This window comes from Vidua chalybeata, chromosome 3 (genome assembly GCF_026979565.1).
Source record: "Vidua chalybeata isolate OUT-0048 chromosome 3, bVidCha1 merged haplotype, whole genome shotgun sequence".
Lineage (NCBI taxonomy): Eukaryota > Metazoa > Chordata > Aves > Passeriformes > Viduidae > Vidua > Vidua chalybeata.
The window spans coordinates 15,805,337-15,825,025 of NC_071532.1; the positions used below are offsets into that span (position 1 = coordinate 15,805,337).

General features: G+C 41.0%; 1 protein-coding gene across 1 annotated transcript in view; it reads right to left on the reverse strand.

Moving 5' to 3' along the window:
* Positions 1-19,689, reverse strand: part of KIF26B (kinesin family member 26B) — a 269,683-nt gene that overhangs the window by 19,946 nt on the left and 230,048 nt on the right. Inside the window, exon 11 of the mRNA XM_053938124.1 lies at positions 741-903. Within this exon, the coding sequence (XP_053794099.1) occupies positions 741-903 (163 nt within the window). The remainder of the gene's footprint in view (positions 1-740; positions 904-19,689) is intronic.

Genomic DNA, 19,689 nt, shown 5'->3' on the forward strand with positions numbered 1-19,689 from the left:
GAAGAGGAACAAGAAAACTGACTACATATGACCCCATACTACCAGTGTGTGGAATTGTATAATGTGCATTCAGAGGTCTCTGGAGACACAGTTCTCTGATGGTGTGTGGACTGAACCCTTAATTTGTTTCTCTTCAATCAATTGACAAAAAAAAATAAAGCTTTTGTCAGTCTTCCAATTAAAATTAAATGCATAAAATTCACTCATTCTGCCCAATTCACACCATAAGTTGCACAGAAGCAACCAGAACTCTCTAACATGAAAATGGATATAATCCATCTTCACTCTACTTCTTGGAAAATCTATCACCCATATTTAGAAGCAGTAGGAATAAAAATGTGGTCAATGCTGGCACTGGACACAATTGTTCTGCCTTTATTTTGCTTCCACTCTCTCTAAGAACCATATAGAATCCAAATTTTCTTTAACTCTACAGCAGTTTCACTCCTTATTATTTCATTAGCACTAAGAGCATAAAGGAAAATAAATGCTCCCTGACAGCTATATTATTAAACAAGGTCAGCTTACAAACCTGCTACAACATATGTGTCTGAACTTACTCCTATGTCTCTGAAGCATTTACCCCTGTGATACTGCACTCTTGACACTTGCCTAGGACTGGGTACATACATACACTTTGGAACTGATTACTGATTTTGTTACACACTGCTCTACCCAGTGCAGGATCATTCTTCCTCCTTCCTCCATCACTGTAAGAAGGGAGTTACACTTCATCTTACCTTAGTTTTCTTTTTCTTCATCCTGAGGACCCTTGAGGCAATCTGGATGGTGGAGAGTGTCTCAGCGTAGTTCCCCGCAGCGGCTGAAATGTGAGCTATCATCGTAGTGCGGCAGTTCATATTCCCCAAGGACTCTCGGAGCAACATGGTCAGCTTGCTGTCCCTGCAAAATAAAATGAATTAAGGCTACATTAGCCAGCAAGGTTTCACTTTGGTGTAACTTGGGTCATGGCAAGATATTTTCTCCTCTTTCTAATGGAATCCTAATTAGTTTCCTTCCTCAGGTTTGCACTACTTTGTGCAGCTGAGCATGCTGAAAGACCCTGGACTACAATTCAAACTTCTTTTCCCACTTCCCCTTTTCTGTCTCCTTTTGGTCTCAGTCCTCCTCCATTGTTACCATTGCCAACAGAGAGATGTAGACCAGCACTGGAGACTGTTAAGGAGCCACAGCAGCAAACATCAAACTGCTGCTCTTCTGAAGTGCACAGTGCCCAGAGCAACCCTGGCCCAGCTCTGGAGGACAAGAGGGTACTGGATTAGATTACAGAACACATTTTTTTTTTCCCCCTTCTAGGGCATTGGGTAACTCAATATTAGTAACAGTTAAGTCACTGAAGTCAATTTTGGATGATGCTGGTAAAATACAAACCAATCAAGGCTTCAAACTTCACACAATTGTTCTTTCATATTAGATCTTTTCTTTCACTGAGGTAGAAATCAAATTTTCTGTTCTTGCCATTTACTCTATTGTTCAGCATCAGATAGCTTTTGAAATGCTGATGCCTTATTGTGGGGCTGTCTGTGACTGAACTGAGAATATGAATTTTAACAGAATAATGATGCATATATAATATTTTTGAGGTGGTCATCTAATCCTGTAGTCAGAAATGCAAAATATATAATTTTTAAAGAGACCTTTAGCTCCATGGTGTATAGTCAGCTGGATGGTTATTTGGGAAATCGCATTGTCTTGAAGAGTGTCTCCTCTGTGCTAAAGGTTGTGGATGATGATTACATACAGTTGGAAGCAAAGACAGCAACAGCCTGAGATTTATCTAAAGGAATTAGATAAATTAGCCTGAGATTTAACTAAAGGAATTGCATTCACTGTTGTAATGATGGTGAAACTGTCAGCGGCTATGGATCCAATTTTTGGGGCTCACTGTTAAATATCTGCAAATTACCTATGGTGTATGTGTGTCCTTGTTCACTCACTTGAGATTTCCAGCTTACAGGAACTCTGTAAAGCTGCAGCTGCTGGGAACTGAAGCTATGCCTACTGGATGGGACCGACAGGCAAACACCAAAACTCTTGGACTTCTCTTTTTGATTGAATAAACAACAACATTTGGGCTGCATATTTTGATGCAATAGCTCTGGAGGGTTCTCATCTCCTAAGGCTTCTCATACTTGCAGTTTCAGCTTGACTAGAAATATTGAAAATAAAACTTTTTTTTTTGTTTGAAGATTTCTGCTTCCATCTGCTCCAGACACATTGAAGACATCTAGTGTCTTTGAGAAGCAAATAAACATCCATAAAGACTATACTGAGACAGCCTCACTCATTTCACTTGTGACCTAAGGCTGCTTTGAATCCACAGATCCAGAGGTAATAGGCTGCTGTGTCTCAGGCTAGTGTCCCTCTTTGCCATCATGGAATAATTAAGATGTCAAATTTTGTACATCAGTTACTGCCACTCCAATGCAGAGGAATACGGAAATTATTAACATTTCCACAGAAATCAATAACAAGCCTTTCATTTGCCAGTGCTTCTATCATAGCAGAACATGAGATGACAGGGGAAAGTGCAAAAGAGTACATTCTAAACATGTTGGTCTCCTGAGAATGCATTACCCATGCAACCAGCATCAACACTGAGGCGTGGCTCTCCTAGAGATATATGCATTAGGAATATAAAATAATCTGTACCATCTGCCTTGTACTGAAATACCCACTTGCAAGAAGAATAATTATACTGAAGAAATATATTTATAATTCATCCTCTGACATGGATGGGAACTAAAGGGCAGATTTGTTAAGGATTAAAGCATGAACCTAGCAGTAAAATGCCCAGCTAGTGCTGATTTTTAATTTCAGAGTTCATTCAGCACAGGCTACATCTTGACTCTCAACTTCACCTTGTGCCCAGAAAAAATAACCAGCCTCACATCACTACTGTACACTGAAAAGTAACATAAAGAGGGAGAAAGTTACTAAACAAAGATCTTTGTCAAATCCAGATATTGTCATAAAACATGTTCAGCTGTTCAGGGTTCACTGACCTCTCACGATAACTCTCACCTACTAACTTCTGAAGGAAAGAAATAAAGAAAATAGAAGAGAATGTAAGACACAAAAATGTGTGGCCTAATTTTTAACTCACTCTATCCTCTTCAATTAAAATATTGGTAAAACATTCTGGATGTCTCACTGAAATCTGCTTGGCAGTCAGTGTGAGACACAAAGTAGATGCTTTGTTCTTCTGAGTGCTGGCATGGTATTTCTGCCTGAAAAAAATGGAAGGCTATGAATTATTTCATTAAGTCATTTGTGATCTCTTATCTGAAAATGCAAAATTTCCTGTGAAAGCAGAAGTTTTACAAAGAAGTCTGCACTTCTGCATTGGAAAGGCTTTGAGAAGCAAGACCTTTGTTGATCCTCTGGCTCTGCTATCTAAACTAAGACACAGGAAATTTTGAAGAAAGTTACAGCTGCTCCCAGGTGTATGTTTCTCACTGTGTTAAGCAGAGGCTGGCTAGCAGAAGGTCCCAGATTTCTCATGGCAGCAGAGAGAAATGCATCAAAGTCTTCATGGCAAATAAGAGAACTTCAGAAATGCTAAGGGTCTATTTCTATTCTGCTCCAAAAGTAATAAAAATTATAGGTCAGAGCAGCACAATGACTCCATTTTATATACCTGTCTTCATTTTAAATGTATTTCTATCCCATCCACTAATGTTTTTATAGTTTATGAAATTTACCCTATACCAGCATGATTACAGGGATATAAAACACATATGAAATTGAAGGTGGGGTCAGGATACCACACTTCAGACTCCAAAGCCTGTATATCAGTAAGTCAATTCTGCAGTCTTCAGTACTTAAAAGTCACCTCATTTTTTCTAACTACATCACTTGCTCTAATAAAATACATTATTTTTACTTGTAAACCTTTTCTTCCCTAGTTTCTTAGACAATCATGGCTACAGAAAAAAAGCTACTAAATATTATGCATAAATATCCCACCCAGGGAAAAACCAAAAATAAAGTATGCAAAGCTGTACCCCTGGAAAAGTCCAGAGGCAAGAGCCGTATGTTCAGGAGACTAAACTCAGGTATCTCTACAATGTATGTCAGCAGGTATTGTACAGAGGTGCAAACTGCCAGGTAGAAAGCCTCAGTTCATTCAGATGTACATCTTCCTTTCAGCAAAAAGGAAAGATGTACATCTTTGTGCTCCTCTTATACACATTTGTATTTCCCTTCCTCGTGTATGATTAATTACACTCAACTTCAAACAACACAGAATCTAACATTGAAGAATGAAGCACATAATACTATGATACGTGTCCTTGGACACTGCATAAATCCCAGTTGCCTGTGTACATTTAGTCAAAGTCTTTAATTTTGTGACTGGATGCTATTTTTCCACTAGATCCCTGCCTCAAACCCTGCACAGAATAAACACTGCTCACTGAACCATAAGTTATTTAATCTTTCTTTTAATCCTTGCCTTGCAATGTATGGATTGATGCCTTATTTAGGACTATACAAACTCTGTTCTGAATCCTGAATGACCGATTTCTTCAAAGGCTCTTTATCATTTTTTATTTTCCCTGTGGGGCTCATCAATGCAGTATCTGATGAATGCCCCTGAGGTGAGGCATGTATTCCTCTGATAATACCTGAAACATTGAAGACTTCATTAAGTATAGGTGTTTGGTGTGAAGCACTGATCTTTCAGAGTACTGATCATTACACAGTCTTCAAAGTACAGCTAACTTTGACCTATCTTCAACAGCAAATGGGGCAGCAGGTTCTCAAATCAGGATACCCAGAAAACCAGGAACATACAATTAGTAGCCCATCTAAAAATTTTAGAAACACACCGTAAGAACTAGTCTGAGGGTGGTATCCGTCCTTTCAGAATATCTGCCTTCTCTTCCACAGTCCTCCATCCCATATGTTTTTTGACAATGACCACAGCACTGTACAGTCCTGATTCATGTCTAAAGCAGGTCCTTTATCTGCCTTGAAAAAAGATGCTATTTTGGGATGGAGGGAGGGCCCTGAAAGGACAACACAATATACATAGCCCATTAATTTTGACATTTCCTGGCCCTATAGCAATTGATTTTAGGATCTAAATGCACTTATTATATGTATTTTATGTAATTTCATGAGGAATTGTGGTTACACTTCAATGAGACATCAACAAGCTTGGAACATTCCTGTGTATAAAATAGCCTCAGTTTCTAAACTAGCTAGCAGCAGCAGCTGGCTGACACCTTTTTTTTGGACAAGCAGTAGAGAAAGAGAACATGACTTACAATTTACCAGGGGGGTTTCCAGCATTTGCTACCTGTAGAAAAACACTAAGATTTGGGAGTAGCACACTCCTTTCATGCACTATAGAAAAGCTGTGCTCTCGTGTGTTCATATCCTTTTTGACATGCTCTTCTCTGATCAGACCTACAATCCGACAATCTTCTATTAGCGTCTATCCTGGGCTTTCCTCATCTAACCTTTTTGCTTGTTCTTATTCCCATACCCCAGTTCCTCCCTGAAACAGCCTGTCAGAGCTCAGTTTCATCCTGTAGTGGTGTAAGCAGCTATACCAGACTTTGCCATTCTCCAGTATCACTGCTAGACACTCTTCCAATATTAAACTCCTCTTTTCCCCCACCCTTCCTCCCATTAATGTCTTCCACTCTCTCTGCCTGATCTCCAAGGCCTCTCTTCCCACTCATGTTCCCCCCACAGCTGTTCACTGACACCCAGCAGAGGAATCCCAAAACTTGGCCATAATTTGGCATGGCTGCTGCATCATGCTGCCAGGTGAGGGGCAGGCCAGGCGAGGGGGCAGAGAATGGTCAGTGCCTTCTTGGATCTTCCTCTGCCAGGTCCTCCAGCTTTAAGAAAATCTGTGTGTTCAAAGTGAGCTACATAGAAAAGAGGCAAATGGTAATTGCTTTTGTGTAGGGCTGCAAAATAGAATTCATGAATAGAAAATGAAGCAATAAGAATAAATATTGTGCTCAGGAAATTCACAGGAATTTTTGTTGCCCAGCATTTCATTCTGTGTATGGGAGACACAAACACAGAATTGTTTCAGAAAAAGGAGGCAATACTGGAAAGGAAAATCCAGCTGAAGTGTTGGAATAATGATTTTTCTGTGGAATTATTTACCCAATTGTATTATATACTTTGTTTTGTTTCCTGCATCTGCCCCCCACCATAATAACAAATATTTGCTTTGTTTTCCCTTTCCTGTCACCCCACTACTATGCAGATTTTGGCTATTCAATGACAACAGCAGCACCATCAGAAATAGGAATAATAACATTCCACAAGGGAGTCTATACAATACTACAGCTAAGCTTTAGGAAGTGCAAGACAGTGTGTTTGTGCTCTCTATTAATCATATACCTTAGTGTCTTCCCAGGCACTTGGCCAAAAGGAGAAAGTTGTCGACTCCCTCCAGGTGTTATGGTTACAGCATCAGATGATGTGTGCCCTCAGGTGTCTTGTAATCTAATTATGTATAGAGATATGTCAAAGGAAAAAATCTCAGTAACTATGACAGTAATTTTTGATCATAATGTCTTAACTCTGCTCCTTTGAGCTGATGCACTGCTTTATTCACAGTAATAAATGTTTACATTACAAAGGAACCACATAAAGACCATACTGGGTTTTGGCTCTTACTACATGGGAATAATCTCTACAAAGGACAGTTTATAGCTCAAAAAGCACAAGCCCAACAGCAATGTTACAGGTGTGTGACAGCTGAGTTCACTATGAACCAGTATAGTTTGCTTAGTTATGTCTTTCCTTTCTGTTAATAATTTTGATAGAGAGAGAAAGAGAGAGAGGAAATGGGAGCAATGTGTGTAGGCACAGGCAGAATGAGTCCAGGCGGGGAGATAAAGCCCTTGGTGGTTCAGTCATGTAAGCCTGGCTTTGTTAGCAGAACAAAACGAGACAGTTGAAGAAAGATGGGTAAGGTGTTGGACCTTTAACCTGGGGAATTCTTCACCTGGTGAAATGAGGCATTGGGGAGACAATGAACTTGTTCCAGGTGGAAACTGACTAGCCTTAAAGGGAAAATGAAGCATAGTGGAAATTTCCACTGCCACTGCAGTTAGTTATCTTGTATGAGGTGCACTAGCACAACCCAGAGCCCTGTGGTCACAGCAGAGGGGAAGGGAGAGCTGAAAGAACTGAGGGGATACTGTGTTCAGTTTCAGTACCAGGAAACTTCCACATCTGGAAGGGATGTGACACTACAGCAGTCAAGAGGTCAAGAGCAGGAGAAAGGTGCTGCTGCAGCCAAGTATGGGATTTATCTTAAATTGTACTAGTACAAAATGCATAAAAATGTAGGGGGATTCCTCCAACAGTTGTTGTCTTTTAAGAGAAAATATCATATTGCTGAACAATCCTTGTGCCTGTGACAACCCATGAGCATGTGGCAGATGCACAAAAGAGCATCTTTTGTTTCTTTTTTACCAAAGGCAGAAAAGCAAATCAATGACAGAAGGACAGAAACCCATCGGTGAAGCTGCACTTCAAATGAGTTCAGTTTTGGGCTCCTCACTGCAAGAAAGACATTGAGGTGCTTGAGCATGTCCAGAGAAGGGCAATGGAGCTGGGGAAGGGTCTGGAGAGCAAGTCTTATGAAGAGTGGCTAAGGCAGCTGGGGTTGTTCAGTCTGGGGAAAAGGAGGCTGGGGGGAGATCTCACTGTTCTCTACAACCACCTGAAAGGAGATTGTAGCAAGATGGGAGTTGGCTTCTTCTCCCAAGAGTCAGGGAGTACCCCTCTCACCATAAAGGGGTCTCATTCAAGAGCTGTAACTTTTGTATAAAAGTTGCTCCAAAGCTGATGAAGCTTAAACAGTCCACAAAACTGACAAGGAGTACCCTGTTATTCATAAATGACAAAAAAGTTCCTCACTTTTTAAGGTCTTGCTGACTGATCTCACAATAGAACCATCTCCCAATAAAGCTGTTGCTGTCACACAACTCCACTTTTACCTTTACATATTGAAGAGTGCATGGTTTCTGACAGTGCCAGCCCAGCTCTAAGCTGGGCACCACCATGCTAGTTCTGAAGACACACAAAGACATTTTCTCCATCTTCTCATTTTTGCCTTGTGCCAGCAGTGAAGCGAAGTCACACAAGCTTCATTCAAAGAATTCAACCAACAAGAGAAAGAAGTTCCTCTCAGTCTCTCCCCAGCCCTGTGAATTTTATGTAGTTTGGTTCAGGTGTACTCTGCACTTCGGCAATACCAAACAGAACACATATATACTTACAGTTCAGTGTGTTACTCTAAAGAAGCTCAGAGATCCAGATGTAGCTTAAAGTCATAGTAAGTGCAAATTTTGGGAGAGAGGAGGTGGTTAGGAGCACAGCTCTGCTGAGGGCCAGTGATTATTTCAGAGAGACAACACTGAAAATGGAAAAAATGATCCCTCTCCGCTCTGTACTTCGAATCTCAGCACAGAAACAAACACCATTCACAAGCAGCCATTAAAAACATCCAAACAAAGCTCAAAGATAAGCAAAATGAAAGGGATCCTAGTGGTCTGTCTCATTACAACGCCAGCTTCTCATAAATTCTAGCTGGAAAACAGAAACTCAATTAATCCAGGGAGCTAATTAGGCTCAGCAACTCTATGTTAGAGCTAAAGCCAGATTCCCCAAAATCAGCAGTGTCACTTGTTAAGGAAACATGCTCAATAAGTAGACTGTGATTCACAGGAGAAAAAAAAATCCTGCCGTTAAAATCAATAATGATCCAGATTTTAAATAATTTAGGGACTCTGCACTTGGCTAGGCTAACTTCTACCAAGCTACACTAATAAAGGGAAGGAAAATGTCTTCTCTCTCCCAAAGTCCTTCCTTCCTTGGCTCCCTTACTTGGAAGTAGTATGGCAACCACAAGTTTGGATCATCTTATCTGTATGGTTTAGTTGCATTATATGAGAAGAACATAGCTGCCATGGAATAGCAACTGGAGCAGCTGAGGAGCCTGCCTGCCTCTCCCCCGGGCTGCCTGTGCCCCGACAGTGCAGCAGGACTGCTGGGAAGGGAAGGGTTGGAATGCAGCTGAACAGTGCCTGTGCCTCTAGGGCAGTCATAGGGGAAAACCAATAGCAAGAAAAAACGTGCAGAAACATTCCCTGACGATCTGCTGAGGAAACAGTCTGGAAAGCACCTTCACACCAGCCCGTCTGGGTGGCTAACATGAGCAGGAGCAGAGCAGACACCCAGTGAGGGCATTTCCACCAGCCCTGCATGAGCATGGGCACACTCCTTTGTTCAGCATCTTCCCTTCCAGCGCTGCTGCCCCCAGCTCCCGCTGCCTCCCGCGGGCCAGGCAGCGGGCAGCCTAAGGCAAGGCTCTCCACTCTGCCTTCAAGAGGCCAAGCAAAGCGCTTGTTTGTCAGGAGGCCTCAGCTCCCGGAGCCGAGCTGCTGCCAGTCTCATGGCTGGCGTCACACACGCTGAAGAGCCACCCCAGGTGGCAGCCGCTGCAGGGAGGGCAGGGCAGCAGTCACCTCGGCTCCCTCTCGGTGCGAGCAAGCACCTGCCTGCCACAATGGCCTGACTCCTGCCTTACCCTCACGCCAGGCAGCTCGGGGACCATTTCGGCCATACCCCGTGGCAATTTGGAGCGGGGACAGAAAGAGGACAGCTGGCTGCCTCACGGAGCCCTGCCGCGCTGCCCGGGCGGAGCTGCCCGCTGCCGCACCCCGCGCCCCTGGGAGCCCCGGCAGCGAGAAACAGCGCCCTGCCCTTCGCTGCGAGGAGTGAGTGCTAGCATCCAGATGGACCCAGGGGTGGAATACCAGGGTTATTTCCTCGAACGAAAATTAACTTTAAATGTTTGTAATTGATACATGAATATTCATGATCTTTTGGGAGGATTTCATAATTACTTCATTCTGCTTAGGCTCATTTGATCTGTAGTAGCGACAGCATCTTCATCAAGATGCCAACAATTTGGCAGCATGACCTTCCCAGTTTCCTGTGCTGGAGAGCAGCTCTAGGTATTCTAATTGCAATCCCAAATGGAGTGGTACCTGAAAATAAATTGACTGCTGTTCCATTTTAGAAACCACTCCACTTGGCACTGCTTCTTGTGTAAATAGATAACATCTCCAGGAAACTGGGAAGGTCATTCCACAAAACACTTCGCATTTTGAAAACTAAAATTTTATACGTCAACCTCCTAGAGCCTTCAGCCCACAGCATTATAGCAGAGGGCAGTGAAAGTGCACATAGTCCCATGTGGAAAGAGAAAAAAAAAAAAAAAGAAAAAAAGGACAGACTTTGGTTGTCATTAATGATATGGAAATTAAACAATTCATTTATACCACTCATTAGATATATTCCCCAAAGAAAGTTAGGCTCAAGAGTTCAGACTGCCTCTGCACCTGCACACACCTTCAGCAATAAACTTCTAGGCTTTTGGCAAATTCAAATAAAGTTTGAGAAAATAATATATGAAGTTCGAAGATTTTAAGTGTCTGTAAATGCTGGAAGGATTAGCAGCTGGGGGGATGGAGAGAAATCTTTTTTGTGATCCCACAGAATGAGACAAATGCCTTCAATTCTATTCTTGAACACACCAGAGAAAGCACATAGATGAGAGAAATTCCCAAACACAGGAATATTTTTGGCCAGTATTTACACTCTTTTGGATGTCAGACTAAGAGACAAGTTAGAAACATAATGTTGGAAACATTATGTTCTTGATGCTGGTACTCACAAAACTGTTCATTTAGATCAACAGTAAAAAAAATATGCACTTAGATGATACTGGGTCCTGATTAAAAACTGCCAAAATCCAAAGTAAAGCAGTGAAAATATGAAGCCATCAGCATTAAAGCAAAATATACAGCCAGAAGCCCCAAGTAATGCTTTCTTTTCTGGTAATCAGTGTAGTACCTTTTAAATTTCCTTTTCACATACAGTTCCAAATTGCTTCACAGCGATGCATGAAACTGCTAAAACCTGATAAAAGAAGCAATCCCTGTCCATTGTCAAGGAAGATGAACTTTGCAGCAACCAAGCAATCTGCTAATTAGGATGAGAATTAAGCAGGTGAAGCAAGTTCTAAAAAGGAGGAAATTTTGACATCATTTCCCATTTCCAGCAGGTACACACTGGCCTCAGTTGTTCAGCTCCAAACCAACTACAAATAAAAAACCCATGATTTCTATTTAGAAATAATGTATTGGCATGTACAGGGACTATGTAAAGATCCTAGATGACATGCATAACTATCTTTCTAAAAATCAGGATAAGTAATAGGGGTAAGTATGGACTTAGGTATCTAACTTTACATGTTCTTTTGCTTTAGAGAAGAGTAGGAAAGCTGACTTTGTCCATTACACCTATTTCTTTCAAAACCTAGGACTGGAAGCCAATTGCACTTCAAGGTCTCAATTTACTTTACTTCTCAAGGGTCAAAATAAGTTTGTTAGACACGTGCAACGATGCTTGCAGAATCTAATGAACAGAGCACTCTCTGGCCTGCAAATCCTTGGCCTCTATATTTGTACTGCCATTAGTCAATACGGGTAGGGTGACCATGTGAGGAAGTGGAGAGACACCAAGAACTCCTTTCACATAAAAATGAATGGTTATCAGGCAGCCAAAACTTTCATCCACAGATGGGCTGAGCTACTCACACAACCGGCTGATTTAGAGATGTGATGAGACAGGCTGAGCAATAGCAGTGGTGATGGTGACTTGCATGGCAAATAAAGATCATAGATGAAAATTTCCTGCCTGTGCCTGTGTTTTGGTTAAGTCCACAAACCTGCCCCAAAAATTAGGATTTTATTAACTGAAATCCACTGGCACTGTGGTCCAAACCCAGCTGTCACTGAAATCTCCAGAAAAGCTCCCATAAGCTTCATGAGCATCTGAACTGAGTTTTTACAAATTTAGTGACAGGATACATGAGACAATGACTAAACCGGTCCCTTCTGACGTCAAATACATGGCATTGAAATTAAACTGTGGAACCACAGGCAGGTTTATGATGACAGTTTTGGCAGCACGGGACCAAATCTAGCAGATGGTGCAGGGAATGGGAATTCTGTCATCTATAAACACAGGCATAAGGAAACTAAATGTTTGATTCTTTTATATCTCTCACACTCCATCGTACTTCATTCACAAAGGAACCTAAATAAAACTTGAGGGACTCCGGGCTATGCAAGTGCTATGTGCTGTAAGTAAAAGTAGCAAAATTGGTATATAACTATTTTTAATGTATATATTTGCTATTTAAACCAACTGGAGATGGGCTGTTTCAATACATTTATCTTCATCCATGCAGCAATTTAAAATTTAAAATTATGCACATGCATTTTTCATGTTATCTGAAGTCTCACTCCCTCTTTAAATGGATTATTCTATTTATTTTGCCCACTATAGTAACATTAATTAGACAAGATGCTCAATAGGCTCTTGTATACGTGACACTTCCAGACCTTCTCATAGCCTGACACAGCAAAGGAAAGGAACTCCATTAAATTTGCTGGTTAGCAATTGTTACATTTGTAGTAACAAATGTTACTACAATTGCTTGCAGTTTTACCTGAGGTGACCAGAACATGCTTTAGAGCCCATTATATCCATTCTGCTCAGAAAAACAACTATAAATTTGAATATTTCCATGTTAACAGCTGCCTCTCCACAAGGCTGATAGTCAGAACAGAGTTGTGAGTGGCAGAAAGCAATATAAGATACTGAAGTTTGTATGTATTTAGTTTTAAATCACAAAAAAGATCTCTCTTAAAGTTAGCTGTTCAAAACCTAAGAAGCACTAAAACAAAATTTCAGAGATAAGCTGAACCAGTCTTTCATAAAATGATCCTTTCAAACTTTAACTGTCTTTTAAAAACCTCAGACTGGAATAATTTACAATGTGCCTGGAAGGTCCTACTTCTGTTTACAAAGCTGCTGCTGATACTGATGAATTCCCACAGTTGAAAATAGTTGAGGCTTGAGTACTTTTTGGCAAAGTACTTATTTTAGCCTTACACTCTATCCTTGGCATCTGCTCTTGAATTTAGCCAGACAGGATGCTATAAGGACATTTGGCCTGAATCAGTACAGCCATTCTTACATTCTTAGAATTGGCTTTTAAAGGTTTGCAGCCTGACTCTGCAGCCTCCTTCCTGCATCCCCTCTGCGTGCCTGCTGTGACCTCCCAAGGACACAGCAAAGAGCTCCTCAGCATTCAATCAACCCAACCCTGGCCAATACGTCTGGATACACAGAGAGGCCAAGAGGAAAGACAGTCATTCTGGTAAAGACAGCACATGGACAACCACCACAGAGGGAGAAGGAGGAAAGAAATGCATTGCTTGGTCCTATAAGCCTAAGCCCCATGGGACAGCATCAAAGCACAGGTGATGTGTGGGGTGAGAAGAAACTGAATTATTAGCTCCTGCCTCTACCCAGTACAGAGAAAAATATAATCCTCCTTAAGCATTTAGAAAACCCATCCTTAAAAACATTATGGCTTTCTAACACTGACCCCACACATTTCCATTTAGTAGTGGCATGCCAATGGCTCATGCTCTTTGGTTTCCATTGCTCTCCCTCCCCAGAGATGGGAATGCTCCTGGCCACATATACAGACACATGCTCTCTATCCCTTAACTCTGGGTATGCAAGCCAAAATAATTTCATTTTCTCTCATGTGAAAAGTCCCCTTGCCAGACTGGCAAGTCCCCTTGCCAGACTTTCTTGTTCTTGCTTCAGTCTCAATTCATCCTTCATCTATATGGGAGACCAGCACTGCACCCATGAGAGGAATCGCTAGCCCCTTGCATAACTATTACTATTTTTCTGCTGTCATTCCTAATATATCCTCAGATTTCATTACCTTGTCACTGTTAATTTAGCTGTGGACACCTGTGATCATCAGCCAACATGCCTAAATCAGAACATACCCCCATCCCCTTTCTAGCTGATGAGCTTCTAGATTGCATCAGAAATTATCAGCAGTCCATCAGGGCAAGCCCTTGCATCAGTGCCATTTGTATTACTGCAGCCCTCGAGGTCCCACAGCTGCTCCCATCTGATATTCTGATCTGCCTTTGTACAGATGAAGGCTCTCAGCTTTCTGTAAGCAGTCACTATGATTAGCATGCTCCCACTTTGTGTGCCAAGGCTGCTGCTGATAACACCAAACAAAACCTCTCCTAAAACTGGTCCTTGAAGAACTTCCCTAGTAGCCTTCCCTATAGTTTGATAGCTCCCACTTTGATGGTAGCTACTGTTGTCTTTGCAGTGTTCACTACTTGATGCATCTTACTGCTCCTTGTCTTCTTCAGCTTAACTAGTAAATTCTCAGGGGACACCAATTCAGGCATTTACTCAGATCTAGACAGATTAAATTTCTTTCACCCAGACACGAGGTACCACATCTGCATAGAACAGAGAGCGAGGGCTGGATCCATAAGGTTGTATCCAAATGTATCCCCATCTTGAAAGGAGGGTTGAATTTAAATGCACGGACATCTGTTACAGATTTCCTGCTCTTGGGAACAGTCAAGATATTTCAAGGTTCACTATCTGAGAAGGCAGTATTTGTTGTCTGGATTTACTTTAAAGTGAGTTTCAGCTCAGAGTTTCCTCTTTTGTTCCTCTCACATCTGAGTGATAATACCAAATTATTGTTGCCACAAGACTTTCTTAACATCTCAGTATTAACTTTTACTGCTATTGCACTAACAAAAATGGATCATTTAATTCAGATGATTTAGCAGTAAACTCATTTGAAATCCTCTCTTTTCTCAACTCTTCCCCCTCCTCCTCCACACACTGACAAGCAAATAATTTAGAGAGAAGCTTGTCTGCTGACTGTATGAATTTTACTCAGTAGGAAAATATATTCATGTAATTGCATTTCAAATGGTGAGGATCTGGATAAATGAACAAGTTGTTCTATGAACAGAGGAAGAAATGAAGGCTAGTTTCCCTAAGTTTATGTCCTGTGTTACTCCATTTTCTATACCTTGGCATTCCCCTCAACCCCACCTTGCCACATCCCACCTAGCTCACCTCCTTCAGTTGCAGCTCTGTCCTCTCTCCTTGTTGGTTCGTGGATGCTGGCTGGCATTTGGCTCAGCTGGCTGACAAACCAGAGTGTGCAACAGAGCAGTGTCATCACAGCTTCATGGCCCAGCCTGCTTCTGCCCCACCCCTCTCTCAGTCTCAAGAGTCTTGCTCAGACCTCACATCTGAAGGCCTGCACCTGCATTAAGTCTGATTGGAAATGGTCAATTTAACAGCCAATTAAAAACTGTATTTGGATGACTAGCAATGAGATTGTCTGACCATGTATGCTTTAGCCTCTCAAGATATAGCTAAAATTCTCTCACAGCACCCATGTCAGAGAAAGTTCTGCTCGCAGAGTTTGTCTGGGTTCACGATTTGGAAGCACAACATTGTGCATAGCAGTCATTCCCACCACCAGCTACTGAGGACAGACGGGACATTTCCCGTATTAGCACTATGAGAGTGATTAGAGCCACCTATTTATAGCTGTGCAATGAAAAAAATCTCAGCTCACAGATGTCTTTTAAGTCTTTCCTATCCAGTGGCTTAGATTATTCCTGCCTTATAATTTTTCAGATCCATGTTATGACTTTATATCCAATTAATTCTGTGGGAGGACAGCAGTTCTAAAATGAACACAGAGTAAACAAAATCATTAAGAAAAGGACTGCTATGAGAGTTCAAGTTGTTATTGTATTGTTAATATTCTTCAGTAGTTCAGGTTTAAGGGTTTTTTTTTGTGTGTTGTATGACATATTAAAAATGTAGCAAAGGGCTTACATGGCCTTTTCTGTTTTCAAAGCCACTACTGTACCAATTTTAAAAAAATGATAATTACCCAAAAGGGACCAGGGAAGTTTTGACAGCCCATGAACCTTCCCTCAGCACAACTGATTTGCATACACTGTAGCTAAGAGGTGTATTTGACCCAAGCATTTATAATTAACCCTTGACTTGTCATATCTAAAGAAAAGCTTTATTTTCGTTTCAATGATTTTGTTGCACTGTAATTCCAAGAAACACCAATTAGCTATCAAATGCTGACAACTCGCACTTAGCACTGATTAGGGCTAGATATGAACTATAAACCCATCACATTACTATAGTGCAACAGCTCATTACCAGTCTAGCTTTCCTAGCTAATCTTTTCTACTAATTTTTATTTAGGGACCTACTGGCCAGCTCATCTGAAAATTATATGCTAATGATCCGCAAAGAATTGAGAGCTCTAAATGGTAACACGGGAGAAAAAATAATTCTGCTTGATCTCTTTATGTTATGATAGATGCCATTTAATCAATTAGGACAGCAGAACATATCATTCCATTCCAGACCTGGCAAATATAAAGAAAAACAGGAAAGGGTGAAAGCTTCACACTTCTTGATCTCCCCCACAATATCATATATAGTATGAGAGAATGTTTAGGAGCACAGACACTGAGACAGCAGTCAGGACACTATTTCCTGTGGGTCTCCTGCAACAGCGGCTTGCCAAGGATGTGACTGCTGCTAGGAGAGGGGACCTGTCAGAGATGGGGTCACAGCATTGTGCACTGTGTTTTGTGGAGATGTCAGGCAGGCCTGCTGCCAGTTAAACCTCCAAAAGATGTAACATGGGGGGCTGGGTCCCTGGAATGTCCCAGAATCAGAAATGCAGCTAACAATTATGCCTGCTTCCTTCTCCCGCACCTGCTTGAGATTATGAAAGTATTTGAGAAACTAAAGATATTGCAGCAGTGACTGCTTCACAGTTATTTGCCAGAACTCTATGATAAATCAAAGTTCTTTCTGAGATACACTGGAGATGCAGAAGGAAAAGAACATTATGTTTCATAATGCTACCACTTGCTAATGAGTAGAAAACATTATAGATGGAAAGACATAAGTAGGATCAGGTATGAAAAGGTGTCTGATCCATACTCTGCTAAACTTGTGTAAATTAAGGGCATCATGGGATATAAAAGTCCTATATTTAATAACTAATATAAAAAATTGAGAGCAATGACAGAAATATTTGAAAAGCAGAACATGATCACATTTAGGGGCTATCTCATCTCCTGCCGTCTCACTGGGCTGGAGTTTCTTTTCTGAAGACTGTGATATTCACCCAACATTACCTATTGTTTCCTATGTTCACTGGTTCCAATGCTGAATGAGTCAAAAATAGACAACCACACATTAATGCCTACAAACCCCCCAGTTATGTCTCTAAAACAACCATTCAAACACAAACACATCCATTGCTGGTCTGTACTTGTGCAATTCAAAACCTGGATAATGGCAGAGCACATAATGCTGAGCATGTTCTCAACACTCATCCAGCCTTGACCTCAAGACAATAAGCCTTTAATATGCCAAAAACTGGACTTTTTTTTCCTAAATATGGCAGTAGAGATTCCTTCTTCCTGTTGAGGAAGGAGCATAAATCCCTTATGACTGCCCTTCTTGGAACCTGCACAGCAAGAGGAGTGAAAATCTGCCACTCTGCCCAGATTTTTAAATCTCCCAAAAGAATATTCTGTACATAAATATGCAAAGGTTTTCAAATTTAAGTGCCAGAAGTGTTTCAATATGAGTATAATCAGACCACGGGGTTGGGAGATGTTCCTTCACTATAATAAAGGAGTCAGAAGGAAAAAGCCCTGTACAGATAGACCTATTGCATACTATGAGGTTAACCAAGGAGAATTTACTCACACATTCAGGCCTTGAAAAATGCAGTGAAAGATAATATGAACAGCATATAACTTACAATTTCATCATAGAATACTTAACTCTTTTTTAGATAAGACTCTGTATTTATGACAATAATCCTTGGTAACATTTTTTAGTTGGCTTCTGGTGAAATGAAGAAGTACTTTCAAATCATGGAGTCTTAAAAAGGAGCTTATATTCAGCTTCAGTTAGTTGCATAATTAATGGATAATACACAGAGACTATAGAATTCCATACTAGCTAATATGGATTACAGATTAGATAGGAAACATACAGATTAGTAGGAAACATTGGGTATTTTTTATTTCTGATAGATGAATTAAGGTGAAACAATATACTGGTAACACTTATATCCATGTGAATATGAACACAAAATTATTAAGGAAGTTATGTTTGTTCTGAGTTTAAGTTTAGTTCCAATAGAGAGATACCACAGCTGTTTAATGTATAATATAGATAAGTAATTGCTGGCCAAAATGACTATCACTTAGCCACACTATTACTGTTATAGTTGAATATTAGCTTACTATAATTTCATACACAGCCTGTAACATTCTTTATTCATAACCCACAGCTAAATGTTGCCTGTTTAAAAGATCTGTTGGGTTTTTTTACTATCTTCAGTTAACTATTGTTCTCTGGTCTTCCATGGGAGGAATATGCTTAGGAACAGCAGTTTTCCCTATGATTAGGTATCAGAACAGCTATTAGAGTGATGCTCAGATTCCTTAAAAGAATCAGGTATTGCTCCAGAGAGAAGCACTGTTGATGTATGGAACCTGGCCAATGGAATTAAAAATTTATTTATACTATCTTTTGCATGGATGTGATATAATAGCATTTTCAGAGGAACTATGAATTTTCTTGGGAGGATGAAAAAAGCCATTCCAATTTTCAGAGTACACCTAACCTACGTAGCTGTGATACCATCAGAGACCAGGTGATTTCTGCTTCAGTGCCTCAGAAGCATTATGTCTCTGCCTGGCCCTTCTGGGAAGAAGGTGACAGTCCCTGGAAGCATGAACATTCAGATTCACAGCAGCTAGAGACTTCCTGCAAACAACATCCTCACAGCCATGAGGCTCCCTGCACTGAGATGGGTGTGAGGAGAATGGACATGGGACCTGCAAATGGACACACAGGACATTACCACTTGTGTAACACACTTGATTTCTATGTCTGACACACACAGAAATTATTCCAGGAGCAAAGGATCTCACAAAGGACTGTGTCCTAGTTTCAGCCCCGACAGACTGCAATCACGAGTAGCACAAAACCAATAAAAGCCACTGAGTATAATGCCATTGCACAGCACATGGCCATCCAAAATGGCAGCAGTCACTTAACAAGAGAACAGAAAACCTGTTGCCAGCTCAACAGTCTTATTTTGTATTCTGTATGATGCAAAGATTCTAAAAGTTACTAAAGCACACCCTCACTTTTTCTGTAAAACCCACTCCACAGTAAGCAGCTGCAACATTAGCTGAAAAAAAACCAGGAGTATTTCACAAATCTCACCAGAGCACAGTGTGGTAGGCTGCCAACAGGTTCTCATTCACATTGTGTATTTTCAGAGTCAAATCTTATTCAGGTTTGATCCTCCATCAGCCCCTCCTCCACCCCGTAGTTTATACATCAATGTAAACTACTACAACTACAGCAGTTACTCTCTGTTTCCTGTGACATGAGAACTGTCCTCCATCACACCAGTAATGTCCACACATGAGAGAGATGTCCAGGATTCAAGAGGTGTGCACTGGCATGATCTGACCAAGAACACAGAGTTCCTAGAACACTCTCTCCCCCTCGGAAAAAGTGCAGTTATTTCTCCAACAACATACCTTTGAAAACATTTTGGTTTGTTATGGTTATATGCCAGCTGGATAGCAGATCTGGATACTTGCATCTAAT